We start from the raw sequence: 20,561 nt of genomic DNA, 5'->3' as shown, positions 1-20,561 counted from the left end.
TATGCCTAGGACTGGTTCTAGGTAAGGCCCAAGGATGGAATTCCACATGTCCTCTTGCCACTGGGACCTCCTAATGGCCAAGAAATTCTCCACACTGAGGGAGAGTTGGAAGATGCTCTTCACCACGGTAGTCAAGAGGTCACGAGGCGTGGAGGAGGCGGCAGCACATCTGCGTGTCAGTTCGCCTGTGACCCTCAGCCCTGTCTTGCCCACCAGAGAAACAGAGCTGATGTCAGGGGCTCCTGTTTCAGTCCCAGACCCAAGGCCACAGGCTGTCACCTCAGGGCTTCCTCACCACCCTTTGAGGCAAGCAGGTAGAGGAGAATTCACCATGATACACTGAATTAATGTTGTGATTAAAAGTGGTTTTATATTCACAGAAAGAGCCAAAATACCAAGTGACAGTGCTGTAGCCCTTGCAACATACATCACTGTCTGTGCTGCCTAGCATAATTACTAGCGCCATCTCTAATAGTTACCAAATTTAGAAAAACACTGTTCGGACCTTTTGGAGTTAGCATTGCTGAACTCTGGCACCTCCACCTTTTGCAGCCACTTTTGTGTAGTGCAAAATGCAGGGGACTCCACCAATTTATGACGTTCATATAAAACCGTAATTGATGCCAATGCATTTATTCCCCTTTTTTTTAAAATCTTAAAACCCAGCGAACACGTGTTTAGGTCAACATTACTTTATTTTTTTACATTTTTTTCAGCACCAATAATCAGTCAAGCTGGATAACGTGCACTTTATTTTTCCTTAGCACCTGGACAAAATATTTAAACACAGAGAACTGCAGCAGAAGCTGGTGGATGCAAAACTCGAGCAGGCGCAAGAAATGATGAAGGAAGCAGAGGAACGACACAAACGTGAAAAGGAATATGTACTTATCACCTGAGTCTGTGTGCTTGTCTGGTCTGCCTTGGGGTCAGAGAACCTCTGAGAATGTTGTTTTTGACAACGGTCATAGAGCACTAGACTGATGGAGAAAGAGCCTAAGCTTCCCTGGAGAATGAAATTGGCTAGCCCAGTAGGAAACACTGTACCTACGCTGTTTTTTACCGAAAACAGTCATGCATCCATTCACCAAACCTTTTTCAAACACCTTTCATGAGCTATGCACCCTTCTAGGTGCTGGGGTGTAGCGGTGAACAAGAAGGAGAAGGCCACACTCCAGCATGAATCAAACTGGGAAGAGACGCAATAAACAAGAAAACAAATAAGGAAGGATAATTGCAGATAATAGTAAGTGCTACTAGGGAAATAAGGAGGAACCTCGAATGGGGCAGAAAGAGAGGACCTACTTTAACTGGGTGATCAGGAAGGCCTACCGAGAGGAGGACGCTTGAGCTGCGCCCTGCCTGATAAGAGGGAGTCAGAGAGGAGGTCTCCAGCAGCAGTGTCTGCAGAAGAGACAAAGATCCTAACGCTGGAACCAGCATGGCATCCTCCAGAAAGTGGAAAAGGTCAGGGTGGCAAGAGCAGGTTGACCCATGGGAGAAAATTTCAAAATAAAATTGTAGACGTAAACAGGGGCCAAATGGTATAGCTTTGTAAGCTTGAAATGTAGTTTGGATTTTATTCTAAATGTAATAGGAAAGTACTGGGTAGTTTTAACAAAGGAAGTGACATGATCTGCTTTGCATCTGCAAAAGCTGAATTTGGCTCGTAGGTGGAGAGTGAACTAAAGAGGGACAAGAAAGCAAGAAGAGAGCTAGGCAGCAATCTGGGCAAGATCTGATGACGGCTTGGACTGGGGAGGTGGCAGTGGAGCAGGAGAGCTGGATGTGGATAAAAGTTATGTTTTTAATGTAAAACCAACAGGCAAGGCTTTGAACAGGAAGATGGTGACAGTGAGGAAAGGAAGGAGTCAAGGATGACTCCTGAGTTTTTGGTTTAAGAAACTGAGTGGTGGCTTTTACTGACATCTCATTAACCCCAAACACTCCAAAACAGATGAGAGAATTGAGGCTCAAAAAGGATATGTGACTTGTTTAAGGTCACACACTGCTAAGTGACCAAGATGTGTTGGTCACGTCTCCAGTGTATCTGTCCCCAGAGCCCAAGCTCTGTGATAGTACATCACACTCAGAGGTGTGTTTCAGAGGCATGAGTTAAAGCACGTGTCTGTTGCTGGGGAGAGAGAGATTTGACACAGTCAATGGACCAGTTGTTCAAATGTAGCCATTTAACAATTGATCACAAGCTCTGCATTTACCTAAAATCAGACAATAATCATTTCAATTTGTTAAAATAGCAGTTTTTTTTAAAACTTCGGTTTTCAAACTTGGCAACAAAAGGATGAATTCTGGAGAACATAACCTGGTGGACGTTGCACAATTTCAAATCAGATGTCCATGTGCTCTTAATAAAAAGATTAATTTATTAAATCCATCTACAACCTAGCTTTCAAAGTAAGAAATAAAGCATTTATTATTCAGAATCCAAGGAAACGGATACTCCACTGTTGATGTAATTACTCTCAGGTAAAATATGCTTCCTACAGAATATCAGTACCTTTGGTATTTAATATATGAGGCATGACAGAGGAACAACCAGGTAAAGATTCATGTGAGAGAGACTGGGGGGCAGCCACGGAGTGACTCAACCTTAGCAAAAAACTAGCATGCTGCCCTCTTTTCCTTCCCTGATTTAGCAAAACAGCAGGTACAAGTCAAAGAAAGGTAGTCCCCCTCAGTTCTTCAAAGCTAGCGGCTACCTTCCTGGGTTCCAGCTCTGACACTTCTTTTTGAAAGTGATGAAATATCAAGTCAGAGCTGCGGGGTAGGGGAGGGGCCGTTCTTCATTTCAAGAAGAACAGGCAGCCTCCTTCTTCCTTCTTCATCGGGAACCACCCATCACAACAGGGCCCCCGTGTGTCAAGCAGGGGCCGGCCGTGTACATGGCAGCCACACAGCTCAGATGGCCAGAGGGGGCGCTGCAGGTCTTCCACTCCGCAGCTGCCTCAGACCCCTCTTACAGTGAGTCAATTGCACTTCTGTAACAATTGATCCTCACTGCTCACTGGGAGGCATGGAGGGACATATACAACCCCCTTTTACAAATGAAGAGGTCAAGACTAACTTGGATAAGAAAAAAGATGCCTCCAAGTTTTTACAAATAATGATTTTATTATTTTAGGTTCTGATAGCAAAAATGAACATTTTTTTTACAACATGAATAAACAAAAAAAAAATTATATCAGCCTATGTTGAAATAAAATAGAAACTTCTTAACTGACAGCCACCTGACTGACTAACCAGGTTATCCATGATGTTCACCATTCTCTGGAAGCACGCTGACAGGTGCCCACAGCATGCTGAATCCTGGGGCTAGTTAGCCACTCTGGAATATCTACACATGGTTGCCCATGTTCAGTAAGATAGAGCTTACTAAGAATCGGGTCTTTGCTCCCAAACCTTTTCTTCCCAGTTATCCTTGGTTTTGTATTATGTAAATCCACAGAATGATACATAAACTGATGAAATATGTGTTAAAAGAAAGAGTTGTTTCTAAAAAAAACTATGCTTAATGATTTGAAAGCCTAGATGTAGGCCAATAGCAAAACCACAATTGTCAACTTAGATGTGAGCAACTATAAAAGACTGGAAGAAAGTTGTAAAACTCTAGAGAATTATCCAATCAAGCTGCTTTACAAATATCTTAGGTCTTTAGGTTCTAGCAGTATTGTTTTAAAAAAATTATCAATCTTATATGCCATATTATAGATATGATTCTCGTAAAAACAAGCAAAAACCCTCCGAATTCCAATCAGAAGATACATACCCAAAACAAAGATCACAGCCCTACATCAAAACTGATAAATAAATGAACATACATCTTAAGTTAAAATAACATGTCTTACATATGTATGTGTCATTTTTACGCCTAAAACGACTTTTTCAGTTTAACCCATGAGTTCCAGTTCTGATCGTGTTTGACATGAGGGCCTTGGTTGTATTTGAAGGGCTGCCTTATAGAAGAGGGGTGAGACTTCTTTTGTAAACCTTATATAGGATTTGGAGTAACAGGTCAAATTTTAACCTGGTGTTTCTCAAAGAATAATCCATGGACCACCAATATCCAAACCATCTTGGGTATTTGCTCTAAGTACAGATTCTAATCACATCCTATACTTCCTAACTTATTTTCTCTGAGAAGGATATGCAGTTTAACATGCTCCTGAGGAGATTCTGATGCATACTATGGTGGAGAACAGTGGTCTAATATAAAGGAACAGTTGGGTTTAATATAAAGGATCAGTTGCTCACAACAATGCCCCAGGTGGGAATATTATGGAAATGTTCAAGCAGAGGCTGAATGACAGTTGGCCAGTATTGCTACAGACGGGTCCAGAATTTGGTGGGAGGTTGAATTTCGTGTGATTCATGCTTGAGTTGGAGACTTTTTTCCTCTTTTTTTTTTTCCATTGGAATCACTAATTTTTAGTTGAGAATCAAACTTTTTTTTTTTTTTTTTTTTTTGCAGTACGCAGGCCTCTCACTGCTGTGGCCTCTCCCGCTGCGGAGCACAGGCTCCGGACATGCAGGCCCAGCGGCCATGGCTCAAGGGCCCAGCAGCTCCGTGGCATGTGGGATCTTCCCAGACCGGGGCACGAACCCACGTCCCCTGCATCGGCAGGCGGACTCTCAACCACTGCGCCACCAGGGAAGCCCGAGAATCAAACTTTTTAAACTAGTTGTCTTCTTAGCTTTCTTAGATTCTTTACAAAGTTCCCCCAAAATTACTTAAGAGGATTACTTAGCAAGTAATTAAGTTTACACGCAAGTTACAACAAATGGTAATCTAAAAGATAAGTTGACAGTCTTTCCATGCATTCTCTCCTCACAGTTGCTGAACCAGGCAGCAGAGTGGAAACTTCAGGCCAAAGTGCTGAAGGAACAAGAGACAGTCCTGCAGGCTCAGGTGAAGTAGAGGGACAATGCATGGGTGTGCCCTCCTTGCTGTGAACCAAAGGTAGTCTGCAAGAGACCTTCCATGTGGGAGGGGAAGTAGGGACAGGAGTTGGAAATGAAGAATAACTTCATATTTATTATTTTTAAGTAAAAATAATAGTACAGTATTATATCTAAGAAAAGTAAATGCTCTGCACCAACAACTTCTAGTCAAAAGGTCTGCTGACATATCAATACAAATGAGGGTCAACCAGAATAAGCTGGTGGCCAGGTCCTCGCCTACCTGTTCATATGTCCTCTCTCTCCTCCCCCATTAACCTGTCAAGGTAAGGGTAAAATGTAAACGGTCCAGATGCACCCTCTATAATTGTCAAGACTGAAAAGTTCCTTACTTGTTTGACATGATTTATAATAAAAGGAAATTAGAAAAATAGAGTCAGCACCCACGTTTCTGTGCTATCAGAGGTTGGCCTGGTCAGTGCCACATGATTAGAGATGGCAGATGTCAGAAACCATTCTGATTTGGCTTCGTGATGTTATGTGTATGTTTTGATTAGACTATGGGAATTCGTATTTCAGGCTCAAAAATAAAGCCTCATGCAACAGCTGGCTCTGGAGGAAAGCCAGGCCTGTCCATCGTTCTGGTGCCCTTGGGGCTCCGCCCCTGCTGGCAAACGTTCCCTATCAGGTTCCAGGAGAGCCATCCTGCCACAGGCCGGGCCACAAAGGGGCTCTAGCTCCCCTGCTGGGAGAAATGCCCAAGTGCTAAAGGGACTGTAAAATCTCACAGAGCAAATTCACAGAAAGTGAGAAAATCAGAAGCCTTCCAAACTGGGCAGCATTAATTTAAGATTTGAATAATTCACTTGTAAATGTTTATGTGCTGACGGCTGAATATTTGTTCATTGTGAAAAAAAATTCTTCACCGTATGAATGAACAAGTTCAATGAATACGTGTTCATTTTTCAAAAAGGAAAGTAGGAACAACAAGAAACTTAAAATCACAAATTATACCACTACACAGACAAAAACATAAATAACATTTTGATATCTAACCTTCCTAAAGCACACCTTTCCAATGTGTGTACAAAACGCAATGATGAATTGTTTCCCCCACTAATATATCAAAATAGTTTTAAAATATTAATGACATAGAAATACCAACCGTAATATTTTTTCACTATTAATAGAATCGAAGGACTAAACTCTAAAGTTACAAACTCAAGGTCATCCTTTAGGCAGTCACGGAACACATCATATCATGGTGTGGGGTGGGTGGCAGGCAGTGGCAGTTTTCTAACCAGAGGCAGGCAGGGGGGAAAGGAGGTGTGACCTCACTGTCCAGTGATGGGGGTGCTGCTGGGGGGAGAGTCCGGAGAAGCAAGTCAGGGCTTCTGGCTCTATCTCTGTCCCATTCACAGCACAGAGCCTTGAGGGATACAACAGGCAGTACTTGAAGCTATTCATTGTTCCATCTGTTATAAGCAATCTCTACTCCTCTATGCTAAATGAAGAATAGATTAATACCATTAGACTCTGGGCTAGAGAGTGACTCATTTGGCTGGTATCAGAATCTAGGTCTTTAATGACCTGTGAAATAACATAAAAGTGTGATCCAATTTCCCACCTATACCCACTCAAGTTTGAAAAAGTATGACCCAGGGTTCTAGACTTGCCAGTGTTCCTCGTTCATCCCTGATACTGGGTCGAACCCAGGGACCAGGGTCAGAGTCCTGGCTCTTCTACTGTGAAGCTGTCTGATTCTGTGCAGCTCACCTAAACCTCCCTGGACCTAAATTTCCTGGTCTGTAAAATAAGAATGTTGTAATGGATCAATGATCCCAAGCTGGAGTCCTCTGACCTCTGGGAGGCCCATTACTTTTCAGTATTTCCAAAACCTAACAGCACATAAGGCAGCAGCTACTATCTAAAATGTAGTTGTTTCTGACATTATATCAGCTTTTGCTTAGCAGCATGGATGGCAGTTATTCGTATGTTTGATTAAGTTTATAGAAGGAAAATGAGTTAATGAACATGTAGTATATGCAGTTTGTTTTCAAGTTATACACTCAAAACACTTAGCTCAGGGCTTCCCTGGTGGTACAGTGGTTAAGAATCCGCCTGCCAATGCAGGGGACACGGGTTTGAGCCCTGGTCTGGGAAGATCCCACATGCCACGGAGCAACTAAGCCCGTGCACCACAACCACTGAGCCTGCACTCTAGAGCCCGTGAGCCACAACTACTGAGCCCGTGTGCTGTAACTACTGAAGCCCACGCCTAGAGCCCGTGCTCCACAGCAAGAGAAGCCACTGCAATGAGAAGCCCGTGCATCGCAACAAAGAGTAGCCCCCGCTCACCACAACTAGAGAAAGCCAAAAATAAAAATAAATAAATTAACTAATTTAAAAAAAGAGTAGACACATTCAACAATTAAAAAAAAAACACTTAGCTCAGTGCCTGCCCCCATAGTAAGCATAATTAATTCAACTAATATTTACTGAGCATCTAAGTGCTAGGCATAGTTCTAGATGTTAGAAATATAGTACTTAATAAGAGAATCAAAAATCCCTGCCTAATTAAACTCACAATCTAGTGATAAATATTAATTAAAATGCTAACAACTGATTAGTGTATGAGCTAATATTAGTATTATTTCATAGGTAAGGATCCACATAGTGATATATGAGACAAAAGAAGTCTTTATTTGAAAAAAAGTTTAAGAACCACTGGAAAAGATGATCTCAAAACATGTTCAGCTCTAGTTTATGAATGTAGAGAATATCCAGAGCTGAAGAACTCAGCTAAACTAGATAACCCTGCCTCCTCCATCACCTTGCTTTCCATGGCACGTGGCTCTCTCTGTAAGGACCCTCCCTTGTCTATCTCTTTTGTCTTCAAGGCATTTTCAGAACTGCAATAATTACTTAATCATCACGAAGAATAAGAGGCCCCAAATCCCTATGTGTAATAATGTTTAAATGAGCTCCTCGTGAAAAATATCATCATTATGTTTTTTAAATGTTTAAACCTTGAAAAACAAAGTCTATCACAGATGATCTTGCAAAGCACTCAAACACTTCCTTTGGTTTGACAATTAAAGGAGGTGGATGGTAGGAAGGAGAGGCCTTAGTTTCCATTTCTATGGTCTGAGCAAAGGAAATATCAAGGATAGATTGTGTTTTCCTAGGCAGAAGTCACTTTTCAGTCATAAGACAACAGCTTGCCAATCTGGGGCATGATTCTCACTTAGGGAAGAGATGTCCAGCTTTCAATTATACAAACCAAGGCAATAGAGTAAATGTCAGAGATGATCAATGGGATGCAATTGTGGCTACAAATAGAGTGTTCACTGGATCGATAAGGATGAAGATGGCAGTAGATGTGGGAAGTCAGCAATACCAACACAACATAGCAGCACAGACACAAAATACTACCCCAGGGGAAAGATCAGTGAGTCAACTGTTAAAGATGGGTAATCATAGTCTTTAATCTCAGAAGGCCTCACCTTATCTATATAAGATGAAAGGAGATTCCTCTGCAATTACTATTATAATTGGACTAGTTCCCAAACCAAATCTCCCAAGTTGGCTAAGACAATTCCTGGACACACTTCTGTTTCATATATGCTATGAATGTTTGTAATTACAATTTGTGCTCAGGTAAAAGAATGTGTGTGCCACTCCGCCCATTTAAAAGTGAAATGTCAGGGCAACTGTTGTTACTAACCCTAGAATAGTTTGTTTCTATTTCTGCCTCTGGTAAAAATACTGAGGAAGACCTCTGGATGTTCCTTCCATGCTTCCCTGAAATACCAAAGTGAAAGAGGGAATATGACATATCAAACATGCATCATGTCAGCATAATAGTGAGAGGGAAAATATGACCAAACACATAGCCATAAAGTAAACAGGAAGTGTGCATTTTAGCTCGTATCAATAAAGAGTGTCAGAGGTGGTTACTTGAGAAAAGTATAGTCCATACAGGTTTTGCCACCTATGACAAAGAGGTCAAATAGGAAGAAAAGCAGACTATTAAAACAGTCACTAAAAGGAAGAAATGGAGAGCTATCGTTTAACAGTTGTAGAGTTTCAGTTTGCATGATGAAAAGTTCTGGAAATTGGGGTGCACAACAATGTGAATATACTTAACAAAATTGAACTATATACTTAAAATGGTTAAGATGGCAAATCTTATGTGTATTTTATCCAATTTAAAAGATGAAAAGAGAGAAAAAGTTGATGGTCACTAGAAAAAAGCCAGAAGTGGTAATGAAGTGAGACACTACTTCTTAGAACTCTGGTATATCTGTCTTCTCCACACCACAAGAAAACGTGGGGAAGGGAAACAAAATCTACCCAATTTATACACCAAAAGAACATTTTGAGGGTGGGAGGGAGGGAGACGCAAGAGGGAAGGGAACAGATGTATAAGTATGACTGGTTCACTTTGTTATAAAGCAGAAACTAATAAAAAAAAAAGAAAAACAAGAAAAAAAGAACATTTTGCCCAAAGAATGAGGAGAGAGCTGGCCAGGGTGGGTGTGGTTGCCCCCGTTGAGCCTGTCAAGGTTGCGCAGGTGAAATGGACCGCACACGTGCCCACTCCTTCCCTTCCTGTCTGCAGCCTACAACTAGAGGGCTGCAGGAGAGGGTCTGGGAGGACCAGCTCAGGAGACCATATCTGTGAACCCCCTGTACTTCTGCTGGAATTACTGAAAAGCTGGAAAAAGAAAGAGGAGAAAGTAAGGAAAAGAAGTGAACAGGAGGCTTGGCCAAAAAATGCAAATGAATGGATTTTGTGATAGGTGAAGAGGATCAGCTGGGGGGTAGCTCTCCCCACCTTACACCACGAGACCACGGGCAGTACAGGCAGCCAGTCCCACAGGAGTTTACCCTCAAATTGAGGGACCTGACCTATTCATGCACCCTGAAATCAATTCAGTGGATCTCAGCCAGTACTTCGGGAAAAAATGAAACAATTAAATAGACTATGTCAAGAGTGCATTGCACATAATGATCAAGTACAGTTGACACTTGAACAACATGAGTTTGAACTGTGCTGAATCTAATTACACGTCGATTTTTTTCAATCGTAAATACCATAGTACTGCAGTATCCAAGGTTGGTTGAATCTGCAGATGGGGAACCGCAGATATGAGCACCCGGGAGTACAGAGGGCTGACTATAAATTATACACAGATTTTTGCACTTCATGGAGGATCAGTGTCCCTAACTCCCTGAGCTGTTCAAGGGTCAGCTGTATTGTCTTATGCACTATGTGTGTAAAACCCTAGGGTACCTTCCTGGCCACGAATTCCCTTCTGCCACTTTACCCTGTCTTTTTAAATCTGTATGCCAAAGAATCACGAGAAAAATTTTAGGCCACTAGAGTTACCTCAAGTTTTATCACATATCCACAGAGTTAATGATTGATTTCAAAATGATGGTCAGCTGTTGTCTGACTTGGGAAAATCTGTGTCCTATGAAAAGTTTTACGTTATTTTGTTGTTCTTGTGTACTGCAGTAAAACCTCTGCTATTCTGAATCATGTGAGAATGAGCCATTCGAGATAAGCAAATTTTCTTGGTTCTAGGGGTTGTTTGATTCCCACACACTCCCTCTAACTCCCATCCCCAAGACTGGGAACTCTCCAACCTACTGGCTTTTGGTCAGTCACTCTTCTCTGCCTTTGAAAGGACAGTCTCACAAGTACCACCAGCCAGATGGCGCCCAACTGTGGACTTGAGGCTGTTCCAGACAGTCAAGAGTACCAAAGTCTCATTTGAAAATGGAAACTTTCCATGTTAGTAAACAAGAATCATCCATATTAAATCTCCACTCACTCAAAACGTGCTATCCTAAAATTATTTTCAAAAGCAAGATTTTATTATTGTATCACTGTCAGTAACAATCAAGTATTTATACACTCTCCTTCCCTATCCTGCCCTATTCCTACCCCAAATACAAGCCTCAGAATTAAGGATGTGGAGGTACAAAGCCTCTTCTCCATACTCCCAAGCTAACCCGTATGATGTTTTATTGGTGCAAATTAGAAAAAGGCATTTCTTCCTCAAGGCCCATTATTTCCATGTATAAAAAAATTGGTATAATAAACTGATTTTGTTGAAAAGGGACAATTAACTGCTGTTGGCTAGAGCACTGCATTCATAAATACACAAAACCACAATGTCAAAAAGGGAAATGACAATTGCTTATAATAGCACAACCTGCATAATGGCAGCAACCCTAGTCCATGTCTGGCCCATACTTGTCTTCATTTGTGCTTCCTTCAAGACCAAGTTCAAGGCTCACCTTCTCCACAAAAACGTGGCTCAAATGATCACCTGCCACACTCACCTCCTTCTCTGATCAGTACTTAACTGACTTGGTACTTTGTATTCACTGTCCTATAATCAAGTTGTCTTTGGGATTATCTTCCTGTCAGGAGTGCAGGTCCCTCAAAAACAGGAACTACAGGTTAAATGCTTTTGTACGCAGAGTCCGTGCTTATGTTCAGTGCTCAAAAAATGTTTGTTGGTAAAAGTTATAATGAAATGGTGATGACATATTTTATTATTTCATTTTTCTTTAAAGAAGTACTTCAATCACACTCACTGACCTGGGCTGATCTCGTAGTAAAAAGAATTGAACATATCACTAACATTGTATTAAAAATTACCTTAAATCATTTTTCTTCTCAAATAATAAACAATGACATGTTGTTTTGTTCTGGGAGCATTCTGAAAGCAGTCCTAAAACAGATCTACTCTTTCCCCTGTTTACAGCTTACTGTCTACTCCGGAAGGTTTGAAGAGTTTCAGAGCACACTGACAAAAAGCAATGAAGTGTTTGCCACCTTCAAACAGGAAATGGAGAAAGTGAGTATTGCTTATCCCCCACGAAATACTGACATCTTCTAGTTCGACAGGCAACACTCCTTTGGGTTCATTGTTCTCCTGCTAAGATATTTCAGTGCATTTCATGAAGTAATGAAACATTTATACATGCAAATGAGATTTGGACTGTATTTTTTAATTGGTAAGTATCTGGTGAATTAGTCTTAGGAAGAGTCTGAAAACACTAGGATACATTTTCACTCTGAGGAAGAATATTTTCTTTTTCTAGGCCATGGAGAGGTGTAAAAAGAAAAGAGCTAGAAATTTAATATTATGTTGTTTATACTGAAGTTAAAAACTAATCTTTTAAAGATTAAAAAAATTAATTTTCATACAAATATGCAAAAGCAGAATGTTAGAGTAGAAAATACCATTTCATAGGATCCTTCTCAGAAGAGAATATATGTAATAAGATATAATGGACAGGGCCTTGAATGAGGAGATGAAGTCTGGGTGTGTTTTTACTCATCAAGTAGCGGTGAACAATTCACTTAACTTCCCCCTTATCTATAAATTAAGAAACGATTTCCCTTGCCTACTTCACAAGATTGTGAAGTTCAAATAAGTTAATGTATTTTTAAGGGTCTTAAACTTTTTTAAAGTCTTTTACAAATATGAGGTGCTAATATTATTGCTGGACATACTGTTTACATTTTGTTTAATTCAGTGTCTTCCCAAAATAAAATCAGCATCAGAATTGTGTTTCTGAACAGGCACTGGCATTAACCCTTTTTAAGTGTAGAAAGCATTCTTTGAAAAAATTTTCATAAACTAATATGATAAATTTCACAATTCATGAGCAAACTTAATGGGCCAACATTTGTTAAAAGTTACAGCTTTCTCACTCCACGATGGATCCATCCATTTAAAAAAAATTTTTTTAATTATAGAGTTTTAATTTGGAATAAATATTAGAGTAGGAAAAATGCTGTTATTTATTGCAAAATTACATAGTTTTAAGATTGGAATAAATATTAAAGGAGGAGTTTTCTATCTGGAGTTCATTTATAGACTCTTAGCAGAATTAGCAAAAAAATTTGATATGCATATTGCATTTCTTTAGGTGTGGTCCCATGGATTTCATCAAATTCCTAAAGGGGCTGATGACTTTTAAAAGTTTAACTCAGTTAAGAAATGATCAAAATAAAAAAGCACTCAAGGCTCACGTAGCTTCTCTATAGGGCCCAGGGGCCAACTGCCTGGGCCCAGCCTCTAGCCTCCAAGCAGACCCGCCTCAGGCAGATTAGCATGAAGCAGCCAGTGCCCAGGTGTGGTTCATCCAGGGTAACTGCACCTGAACACACGCCTTGTCCTTCACTTCAGGCAAGCAGAGAGGAGATCCTATAACCAGGAACGTGAGTAGTTTCAGGTCTGAAAAAGCCAGGCTGCATTTTGTTAACTTCTGGATGCCCTACACCCAGCCCCGGCCTGGCAACTAGCATGCACTCTGCACATGTTGCATTAAATGAAATAACTCCAGCCCTACTCTTCTGCTAACTCACCTGAATACTCCTCCACCTCTCTGAACCTTAGTTTCCCCGTTTATAAAATGGAGGTGAAAACAGAACCCTCCTTGGGGGACTGTCTCAAGGATGAAAGCAATAACGCATGTAATCACATTCTGTGAATCCTACTGCACTCTACAAATGTGAAGGCTGAGAAAGCAGAAAGTTGCCTTTGTGTGGCTACTTCTCAGATGTGCCCAGATATTATCAACATTTTAACATCTGAAAAGCCAGGCTGACTTTCTCACTAATAGTCTTCCATTCAGTACAGTAAATAATCTAAATTTCAAGCTTATTCTTGGAACTCAATAAGGCTATTTTTATTTTAAACAAAAGAAAAAGCAATGACAAAACAGAAAGGCCTTAAGTAGTTTTCCCGTCTCCTTAATTGGCTCTGGTGCAAGTAAGCTCGTTCACCACTGACCGAGATGATTCAAAAATAAATCATGAGTCTCCACTCAGTCATCATTTCTTGACACTGAATTTTTGCTTGCTTCAGCAGCTAGTAACGAAAGGACTTTTCTTGAAGTCACATACGGAACTGATAGTTTCTTTGATATATTAACTCTTCAGAATGAACATTAAAACACTCATTTTTGTAGACCACTAAGAAAATGAAGAAGCTGGAAAAGGACACAGCCACGTGGAAAGCTCGGTTTGAGAACTGTAACAAAGCTCTGTTGGACATGATTGAAGAGGTGAGGAAGTTTTTCCCCTTGTTCACCTTCCCTTGTCTGGTCAATATATTTATACTCAGAAAATAATTATGGTCTAATACCACAAAATAATTACTTTTGAAAAAGAGCTGAATTTTTCTGGGATGTGGTATATGATATTGTAATAAAAATAATTAGAGCAAACGTCAATTTAGTAATTTAGTCTCAGGTCCAGACTCATAAAGAGTGTTGTGACCCTAAGTCACACGCCTACTTGTTGATTCCAAAGCTGTCCCCAAAGCAGCACCACACCTGCTGGACTGTGAATTCCTTAAAGGCAGGATGAGTGTTTTACCTGTCCTTGAATTTCCCTGGTGCCTGACACATTACAGGCGCAGAATAAATTAATTAGTGGATCTGACCATAACTGAGAGAAGACACGAGCCCAAGCACCCAGGGTATGTGCTATTTTATAGACAGATACGGAGATATATTGTTTAATTCCTCCAACAGGCATTTAAATACTGATATTACATCAGGCTCTGGAGATTCTGAGACCATAAAGGCAAAGATACATGGTCCTTAACCTGAGAGGCAGGGCTTTCAGGTGAAGCCCTCTCCACGTAAAGAAGTGGAAAAAGAAAAGTCTTAAAAGGTACAGAGTAGCACAAAGGTGGGGCTTAAGGAGTAAGATGATTTCATACACAAACACACCAACATTTCTAGAGAAAAGGAGAACTGAACAGTTCAAGCAGCATCATGAATGAGTGTGTGGTGAGTTTCTCTGGATATAATTACTGTTCTAACAATTCATCCCAAATTGCAACCAATTCCAAAGAGATGTGCTTATTATTCATAAACATAAATCAAACAGTTGCTGGATTAGCATAGAGCAGTTTATCTACAGAACAGATAAGGCATTGCTGATGGCCAAGACCCAGTCCATCTCAATCATTTTGCCATAAACTTCTACTTACGCCTTCTAAGTCTTAGAAGCAGAAAATTCATCTATTATAAGATTTTTAAAGCCCTAGACTGAAGCAGAGAGAAGCTTTGCTAACTCTCTTTTCTAAAAAAAAGAATACGTGGCTTAAAATTCTACCAGTCTCCAACACAGTACAAAACTAGAAGTGATGTCCCTGACCAAGTATCTGTCCAGCCACCACCCTGTGGTCAGAGCCTAACAGACAAATTCCTGGACAAATGGTTTTGCTTCTCTCCATAGAGCATCCTGGCAATTTGTCTTTTCAAGTCGTTTTATGTGTGTGTGTGTCTGTTTAAATCACAGAAAGCACTGAGAGCTAAAGAATATGAGTGCTTCGTGATGAAAATCGGAAGGCTGGAGAACCTCTGCCGAGCTTTACAAGAGGAGAGAAACGAACTCTATAAAAAAATTAGAGAAACAAAAATGCCTGAAAAGGATGACCAAGGTCAGCTCACCTCTGACGACGACGAGCCAGAGTCAAGTACCTCCGTGGGTGAAGAGGCTGATGCGGAGGAAGCCAACGTTGTTCACAATGCTGTGCAAAATCTGGCCGCGGCCTTCATGGTCATTCATCGTCCAGAGTCAACCCTCGAGGCGTCCAAAGAAATCCAAACAGAAGTCAGCAGTCCTCAAGGGGGCGGTGGCACGGCCCTCACGGGGCTGGAACAAGCCCCTCTGAGCCCAGCATGCCATTCAGGGAGTCCCCTGCAACCCCCAAGTCCTCAGGCTGAGGCGGAGGGAGGCAACGAGGCAGAACCTCCCCTCAGATCAGGGTCAGGAGCACAGGCCCAAGGCAATGGTCCCCCTGCTGGACCACAGGCTGATCCGCAGCCCCGGAAGCCAGAGGCAGCATTTTCCAGCCAGGCCGCGGAGCCTCCGGCAGAAGCATTTCTACGTGAGATGGAGGCCAACGCGCAGCCCCGGAAGCCAGAGGCAGCATTTTCCAGCCAGGCCGCGGAGCCTCTGGCAGAAGCGTTTCTACGGGAGATGGAGGCCAACGCGCAGCCCCAGAAGCCAGAGGCAGCATTTTCCAGCCAGGCGGCGGAGCCTCTGGCAGAAGCGCTTCTACGGGAGATGGAGGCCAACGCGCAGCCCCGGAAGCCAGAGGCAGCAGCTTCCGGCCAGGCCCCGGAGCCTGCGGCAGAGGCCTTTCTATGGGTGATGGAGGCTGGCGGTCGTGCCCCGCTGCCCGCAGCGGGAGAGCACGTGCCAGCTGGGGAGTCTAGATGTGAGCCCAGGAGGCAGCCCTCAGCAGCAGCAGCAGCAGCAGCAGAGGGGCTGCCAGGAGGGGCCTCAGCTGGGCCCCCGCTGCCCGAAGTGGCCGACACCAATCTGGAAGGAGTCGACTAAGCCTCCTCTGCCTTCTGAAGCTGTTCTTCCCGACTTTCCATCGTCCTAACAGATTGTCTCCTGAAAGAGGCAATAAGGGCTGGGGACGTCTAATGGAAGAGACTTATTTAGAATCCAGACATTTTAATATGTTATGCGGAGTACCTTCAGCCTTTGCTATTTGTTCTCAATTTATAACTGATTTGGAGCTTTTCTATTTAACACTGATAGGATAATTTTCTCAAATGGCAAGAAAACATACGAGTAGCAAATTTATATTAATTTGCCATTAAGATGGTACTTAATTCAATTTCTTAATCAACAGTAAGATTTGGTGTTTAAAGACTCCCATCACAATATATAAATACTGAAAATGTGATGCTTTATTTATTTCCATAGAGTTTAATAAGTGCCATAGTAAGTAATGGATGACCAGGTTCCATTTAAACATTATATACATTGTGTGTGTGTATATGTATATGTATGAATATGTACATATATGTGCTTATGCACTTATATATACGTGTATATTTTATACACATATATGCAAATATATATTACACATACATTTCTATCATCTCTTTTTGGCTTTCTCTCATGCAGAATATTTAGATGCTTATCAAAAAAATTATCTCTTACTTGCACCTGGGACTACAGTAGACTAATGCTCTGTGAATTGGAAATAGGTTCAGAACACAAATATTAGGCTACATAATGTTGGGTAAAAATAAGTAACCCAATGGTAGGTCAATAAATTCAACCAATGGATTAAATGACAGAACAGCATTGGGTTAGATTGCAAGGCTATACAGAGCACATAGACACAAAGATGGCCAAAAGAGGCCCTAAAAAATGGGGGAACAATCACAGCAGTAGACTGCTCACCTCTTGCAGCTGCTTCTCCTACACAACTCGGCCCCTTGCCTTGCAACACCCTCATGTGGTGAATCAGCCCACTCACGGCTTCCTGCAAGGAAAGGGTTGGAAGTGGGAAAGGGAGGTGGGGATAGAGGGACTGAGCGCCCTCAGGCTGAGAGTCTGTGCTCTGGTCCCCCGGCTTTTGAGCTAGAGGTCTGGAGAGAGCATATTCACCTGGCCCTGCCAACTCTTCAGTTGCCTCCCTGTTGTCTACCACTCTCTCCAGAGGGTTTCCCCACCACCTCCTGCTGTCACTGCCCTAGTCTGTATTCTCAAAGCTTCTGCTCCTTCTTTCCAACCCTCTCCTTGGCAGCAGGAAATTACATTCAGCCCTCATCTCAATTATGGCTTAGTAAAAGCTATTATTTTTCCAAAACAAATCCACACAGGGTTTAAATATGAGTGATGAGGCTTGCAAACCAACACATTTTCTGCTTTGATGAATTCTGTACAGCCAGAAGTTCAAAGCAAAAGACAAGTGGGTCCCTATTCAAAATGACTTGAAAAATAGGTGAGGATTTAGGAGACGCAAAACCTAGAAACACCTGGGGTTGTCTACATGAGTATTACATTATTATTGCGTGACAAGAACCTCTAATAATACTGACAGCATGAATTACTCTATCTAGAGTAAAGAGAGACTGCAACAAAGAAACAGGAGGGAAGAGAGGGAGGGAGGGAAAAAACAGATCTAACCCAACCCTACCTTAAAAGTTGAACTCAAGTAGAAAAATGGTTAAAAGCAAGATTCTCTACTACTCATCCAAGAAATCATTTTTCAGTGTTGCATGTGGCTGTCTGCTAAAGCACACAAAGTGCTTGTAGGCAGCAACCATATGCTATAAGAATTATAAACTACATAATATTTGTTTGAAGCAGACAGTGAGGGTAGTAACAAAATGCTAGTCAGGAAAAAAAAATCAGGAAAAAAGCATATGCTATTTGAGAACCCATGTATTTTTAAAGGCTTAAAATTTTATAACCACAGGGTATCCAGCCAAATTCAACATTAACTGAAAATCTTAGCTACTTAAACATTCATTTAATTCAGAGTCAAATATGCACTACAACAATCCAGGAGGGTCTCCTTTCCCATTATTTACAGAGGCTGAACTTCCAAGAATGGGGTAAGATTAGATAATCATAGTAAAGTCTCACTCTGAATGTTTAGCAAGAGAAGCAGGCAGGAGACGAGCTGAAATCCAGTAAATCAAATATTCTAATAAATATTCTAAAAAGTTCATTTTTTTTAATCCAAAAGCTTTCATAGCAACACGTTACTCACTATGGTGTATATCTTGGGCAGATTTTCAGATACAATAACTTGCCTGAAATTTGCAAGGCTTAATACAGGCTTTGGAAGAATTATTTTAATATTCAAAGAATGTTTTATTATAGTCCTTTGGCCTTACTAATTATAACAATAACTCATAAGGCCCAAAAGAGTAAGGAATTTCTGTTCTTTATCAAGGTCATATAACTATTTCTAGAGATGCCAAGTCTACTTTCCAGAAACACTGAAGTTATTGGTGTTTTCTAAATTAAATAACTATAATTTATGTATTTACTAAAAAGGCACTTCTCTTCCCAAATGCTCCAGTAGTGGTTTTATTTTTAAATTTTTCACTTATATTTATTTTTACTTATGTTACTTCTATGTTTCAACAATACCTAACAAAGATTGTGGTTATATTCTCTTGGTTGAATTTTTGGTCTATGAGTAGAATGTACATGGAATGAACACTTTGAAAATCTTGGTGTGGGTGTGTGCACACGCGTGTGCTTGGTGAGAGAAAAGAGGGAAGGAGGAAGGGAGAGAGAGAGAGAATGTGACGGCCCAGGCCTAATGAGAGAGCAGAACCCAGGCTCCTCGGCCTGGCCATCCGCTGCTGCAGACCTATCACACTTCAGTTCCAGTCTCCCATGAGACCATGTTTCCACAAACTTCTCTGGCGTGTGCCCTCTCAGAAATATTCTGAGGAGTAAGGGAGGGAGTGTAGAAGGTGTCAGCTTATTTTCCTTTCTCTACCTGCTTCAAGACTTTTCTCTAACAAGACCAGAAGAGGCCCACGGTTCTGCCTTTTGCTTATTCCCTCTCCCCAACCCATCTTGATCCGGGAGGGGCTTCTGGAACGCAGCATTTCCTAGCATGCTTGGAGAAGAGGGTTGTTTAGCTAGAATGAAAAAAAAAGAAGATTAAACCTTGCTTTTTTCATATGGTATAGATACACATTTTTTAAATAGCTCTTTTTTAAAAAAAATAATGAAAGTATTATGTGTTTGTTGCAAAACTGAAGCTGCTTTTCAATAAGACTAAGAGATAGCGAGGAGAGAGATCATTTCGGGAAAATTTCCTTAGCCCCTGCTCTAACCAGTAGTTAAATCCAGTATTTAGAAAAAGTGAAAGTAATTAAAATGTAAAGGATTCACTAAAAGAAGATATGAAATAAAAATGATAACTCCGGTCTCTAAAATGTGTTCCCATCATAAACTGGCAAGTGGGATTTAGGAAGTAAGTAGGCAAGTAGAGTTTATAGGTTAAATTTTCACAAGGCTTAACTAATTTCCGTTTCTGAACCTGAAAAGTAAAGTTATCATTAGATCAACCATGAGAGCATTCCGTGAGAATAGAAACATTCACAAGTGATAGCAATAAAGGTTTTCCTCAATACTGTTCAGTTGTATCCTCAATACCTGAGGTCGAGTCTGCTTGGTGGTATTCCCTGATAGAATTTCCACAAATGCTAGTTACTGATGCACATGTGTGTGAATGTACACACACACATGCACACAACACACATGTATAAAATTTGACACAGATTTAATTCTGTTCCTATAGGTGAGTCTTTACACCGGTATTTTCAAAGGATACCTACTATCATGTTTCCTGACAAGGGCAAAGTATAAAAAGGAATCATTTTCTTCATGAATAAGGATATTTGACAGAAACATTTAACTAGCAAAAGAAGCCTACAAATTCATTAATCCATGGCAAAAAAAACTATTCACAGAAGCTGTTTCACTCTATCAGGACATAAGAAACAAGATAAATCACTTCAGCAGGACAATCAACCTTGGCAAAATCTGAATGCAAGTCCTTCCTGCTGGATATTAGAGCCTTGGACTTTCTGTTAACATCGACGTTGATCCCATTTAATTAATTAATTTATTTGCAATACATGCAAATATTTTTGAATGAATGAATGAATGAACTGTTTATTATATTTAAAATTTTTTTACTCTTTTTTAACCCCAAGTTAATTTTTTAATTAAATCCACTTTTTAGAAATTTTATACAGTTTTTAAAGGTTACTTTCCATTTACAGTTATTATAAAATATTGACTATATTTTATA

At 40.8% G+C, this 20,561-nt stretch overlaps 1 protein-coding gene across 2 annotated transcripts in view; it reads left to right on the top strand.

Annotated features, from left to right (window-relative positions):
• The window catches only part of TXLNB (taxilin beta), a 37,582-nt gene extending 20,865 nt beyond the window's left edge, over positions 1–16,717 (top strand). For both annotated transcript variants that reach the window (XM_081251075.1, XM_081251074.1), the window contains 5 exons: positions 765–884; positions 4,853–4,927; positions 11,703–11,795; positions 13,921–14,016; positions 15,263–16,717. In XM_081251075.1, the coding sequence (XP_081107201.1) occupies positions 765–884; positions 4,853–4,927; positions 11,703–11,795; positions 13,921–14,016; positions 15,263–16,309 (1,431 nt within the window). In that variant the 3' untranslated portion in view covers positions 16,310–16,717. The remainder of the gene's footprint in view (positions 1–764; positions 885–4,852; positions 4,928–11,702; positions 11,796–13,920; positions 14,017–15,262) is intronic.
• The last annotated feature ends 3,844 nt before the right edge of the window (positions 16,718–20,561 follow it).

This window comes from Mesoplodon bidens (genome assembly GCF_964165515.1).
Source record: "Mesoplodon bidens genome assembly, chromosome: 12".
In the NCBI taxonomy this organism is placed as follows: Eukaryota; Metazoa; Chordata; class Mammalia; order Artiodactyla; family Ziphiidae; genus Mesoplodon; species Mesoplodon bidens.
Note: the sequence above shows the minus strand (reverse complement) of the source record. Positions and strands in the feature narration are given on the sequence as shown.